The sequence below is a fragment of the Olea europaea genome, chromosome 2 (assembly GCF_002742605.1).
Source record: "Olea europaea var. sylvestris chromosome 2, O_europaea_v1, whole genome shotgun sequence".
NCBI lineage: Eukaryota > Viridiplantae > Streptophyta > Magnoliopsida > Lamiales > Oleaceae > Olea > Olea europaea.
In genome coordinates this window covers 14,511,161-14,515,242 of record NC_036238.1, presented here as the reverse complement: position 1 = coordinate 14,515,242, position 4,082 = coordinate 14,511,161, and the positions used below count along the sequence as shown (strand labels likewise).

The window sequence follows — 4,082 nt, the reverse complement described above, 5'->3', positions numbered from 1 at the left end:
TATTTTTCATGATGAGGGTATTTTAGATATTTGACATTATTTGTTTATTGTATTTTATAAATGAAGGCCATTTGACCAAGAAATATTGAAAGAATGTTATTTTATCAAAATCATTGTTTGACTATGCTTTTTTTATCAAATCCCCCAAGAGAGAAGGGTTTTGGTTGAGGAAGATGAAGAGCTATCTAAAATTAGGGAACGTGTTTTGGTGGGAGGCCAAAAAAAAGTTGGGGGGATTTGAAACTTTTTTCTATGTTATTTATCTTTATAATTTAGAAAATATCAAAATATTTTATTTACTATATTTTACTGTGTTTATTTTAAATTCTTAATAGTGAAATAGAATTCGGTATCAACTCCGAATTCATCGAGGGACAAGAAAATAATTTATCGTCATCCGTCGCGTCCCATTAAGTAATTATTGCGAGGAGGAGAACATTGTCCCCACCTCAAATTACTCCATTCCATCCTGAATCTCTTATTTTATTATATTTTATATTTTTAATGTCAATATTGTTTCATAAATTTTTAAAAAGTTAAAATTAATTAACGAAAAGATATGAACGAAAATATTATATCCTTGTCTTGCCTTTCATAAAATTTCGACGAGATGATATATGGGGACGACCATCACATATTCGCCTCGATCTATTGTCATTTCTAGTCATATATATGTGTCATATAAAAGCTATGTATTAATTTATGAATTTTTTATTTTTTTTTAATTGGCTATGTTTTAATTGGTGTGGTTATTTAAGCAGAAGCCATGATAGCCATGATAATCAAGTTCATATATATTGTCTATCAGAAGACTGAACAGATATGAATATACTAAAATTGATTTAAGCATGTACTTGATTATAAGTTAATTATCCTATTAAGATGCAAAATGCAAAAATCTTCGATGAAAGTTTTTGTAATTAAAAAATTGTGATGAACCCTTGTTTTAATATTTTTTGTTGTGTTGTAATATTTAAACATGAGAACTTACAATTGAAGTATCATATATATTTTAAATAATAGAATAGTAGTACTTACTATGGCACCTTTTTGAGCCCCACTCTACATTATACTTTTTTTTTTTCTACTGTACTCGTTTTCAAATATACATTTTTCATTAAAATAATATTATGCGTAAATCAAAAACTTTACCTTCTTTTTCACCACACATTATTCATCAATCACTATGCTATAATACGTTACTTCAAATTAATGGGGCTCGAGCAGGACAACAATGAAACTAAATATTACAAGATTTCATTGTAAAGACGGAATCCCAACAAATGGATGTCGTATTGCAGGTACATAAACTGCTTTGTCTATGTATTTCTTGCAAATAATTAGATTGATCTTTTTGTATTTTTGTAATTAAGCCCTTGTTTGGAGTGGATCCCACATATTTTCAATCATATATTTCAAAAAAATTTATCAAAATCTACTAAAAATTTAATTTTAATCCCAATCAATCATGAGCTAAATTACTTCATTGTCAAAAAATTCGAACGTTAGATGAAATATCGTTATTTACATTAATCATTGAGCGATTAGTTCAACTTCATCATTTTAAAAATTGATGTACCTAATATCATTAACAAATTTATCGTAGGTGAAAGAAATTATATTCATCCATAGGTAAAAGCTTGAAACATCTTTTTTTAACAAAAATTGATTTATGTCACCTACGGAATACCCCGTAGATGAAATATTCAAATCTTAGCTAACTATATTAGGCACGAAATAGTTGTTGATAAATGTATGTCACCTTTAGTAACCGCAATTCCGTAGTTGATTACTGTAGTTAAAAGTGAATACTTTTACCAACGGATCACCTACAAAATTTCCTTAGATAAAAGCTTGAAACATCCTAATTTTTAATAAAAATTGCTATGCATCATTGATAGAATACCCATTAGTAACTGCGGATCCATATGTGAAACTTCCAAATGTTATACAACTGCATGAGGTATAGAGTATCCATTGCCAAAGAGATATCGCCCATTACCAACGGCAATTCTATTGCCAATTACTGTAGTTAAAAGTGGATTACTTTTACCAATGGATAATCCGTTTCTGATTATCAATGGATTATGTTCGTTGGCGATTATCGATTCATTACCAACGAATATTTCCATAGGTGAAACATCCAAATGTTAGTCAACTACATTAGGCACGAAATATTCGTTGGCAAAGAGATATTGCTTTTACCAATGGCAATTCCATTGTTGATTACCGTAGCTAAACGTGGATTACTTTTACCAACGGATAATCCGTTTCTGATTACCAACGGATTGTGTTCATTGGTGATTATTGATTCATCACCTGCGAAATATCCGTAGGTTAAACATCTAAATGTTAGACAACTACATTAGACACGGAATAACCGTTAGCAAAGAGATATCGTTTTTACCAACGGCAATTCCGTNTTATTTTTAAAAAATATATTTATTTATATATTATTTTCACATTGCTATCATTTACTACCTTAAGGGTGCTGATTTTTATTTTTCTTTTTCTTTTTCCTTTTTCTTTTGAACAAACTAGATACACATATTGGACAATAATGTTGTTAATGTTTTGTGTTGAAATTTGTAGATAGAAATAGATCGAGTAAGAGGAAATAATAAGCAACAAATATAATACTGCTAAGGCCATCTTGAACTATTTGCATTAAATTGGTGCGACTTACACACCATTTTGCAAATTGATCTCCAACCGTTGCACCAAATAAATGTTGTTTCCTTTATTTCCCATCATAGGATTCCAGCCGATCTGGAAATTTGTCGTTTCTCCTAACGTTCCTGCCACCAGAACTGCCTTCACTACCATCAGCAGTGCCGTCTGGGGTTGTTCGTACCATGGAAAGAATGTCGTCGACAGATGATGTGATTTTGTTTAATCCGTCGCCAGCAAAAATCTCGACAGTGCTTTTTGTACCATCAAAACCTTCTTGGCAAGTGTTTTGATTTATCAATACACCGCTCAACCATGCCCTCATGTCAGCAAGTAGATTTTCAGAGCTATTATTTTCTTTACCTACGTAAAGACGAAAAATTTTAGTTGATCCCTACAAAATTTCAGGACAATTTTGTAAAAAAAAAAAAAAGTGATATAATCCTATTTATCTGCAAAAAGAATGCAGAAAATGTACCATCTGATGCCTGAGAAGCCAACATAGTCCAATTCAATTCATCTACTGAAAGGTCCAATAGATCGAGACAGTCTGAAAGGGCATTAGAGAGTCGAAAATCATCCAATTTGTCAGTGAAATTCGACAACGTGGAGATCACCTGATGAACAGTGTCCATAGTAGACCTCACAGAATCAGAAAAATGCGAAACGGGAACGTTCAACAATTCTGACCGATCGACAAAATCCAAGTCACTAGTAACCAATGGAGACAACAAACAAAACATGACCAAAAACAAAGTTTTCAACAAAGAATCCATTAATTTACTTTGACAGACTTTAAAGAGATACAAAGAGGGGATTAAGGATGTTAAACTGATAATTAATTTCTTGGAGAATTTTTCAGTGAAGTACAGTTACAATGGGGGTATTAAAAGAATGAAAGAAAACGGGACTAAATTAATGTGTTGTGAGTGAGAGAATGAAGGAAGAAATGCTAATAAATAGGGGTGAAAGCAATGCTAGTTTGGAAGATAACGTTCTATGTAAACATAATTAATAGCTTTGTACATCTCATATATTCTAAACATAAATAAATTCAACATGTTTTCAAATATGTAAAACTGTTCCTAAATACGTTCTCCAAAATGTTGGATTTCGAAATGCGTCCACCATTTTAAACAATCATGCTACTCAAACAAAAAAATTTGACCAGAAATGATAACATTCTATGTAGTCAAGACAATTAATGGCTTGATACATCTGATGTAATTTTAAACATATAAAAAGTCAACATGTTTTCAAATATGTGAAAATTGTTCCTAAAGACATTCTCCAAAATGTTGGATTTCGAAATGCGTCCGCCATTTTAAACAATCATGCTACTTCAAAAAATTTTTGACAAGAAATGTTGACGGACAATAATTAATAGCTTGATACATCTTATATAAATTGGC

At 31.0% G+C, this 4,082-nt stretch overlaps 1 protein-coding gene across 1 annotated transcript; it reads right to left on the bottom strand.

Annotated features, from left to right (window-relative positions):
- Positions 1–2,740: 2,740 nt before the first annotated feature.
- Positions 2,741–3,446, bottom strand: LOC111372820 (pectinesterase/pectinesterase inhibitor PPE8B-like). Its single transcript, XM_022995234.1, has 2 exons — positions 3,149–3,446; positions 2,741–3,033 (listed from the first exon to the last, which is right to left on the bottom strand). Exons 1-2 carry the CDS (start codon positions 3,444–3,446, stop codon positions 2,741–2,743), a joined length of 591 nt encoding a protein of 196 aa, XP_022851002.1.
- Between the last annotated feature and the right edge of the window lie 636 nt (positions 3,447–4,082).

Excerpts from the sequence above, each read along its gene's own strand:
- LOC111372820 (XM_022995234.1), bottom strand. The coding sequence starts at position 3,446 with ATGGATTCTTTGTTGAAAACTTTGTTTTTGGTCATGTTTTGTTTGTTG. Across the intron at positions 3,034-3,148 it reads GGCTTCTCAGGCATCAGATG|GTAAAGAAAATAATAGCTCT; the intron begins GTACATTTTCTG and ends GTCTTTACGTAG.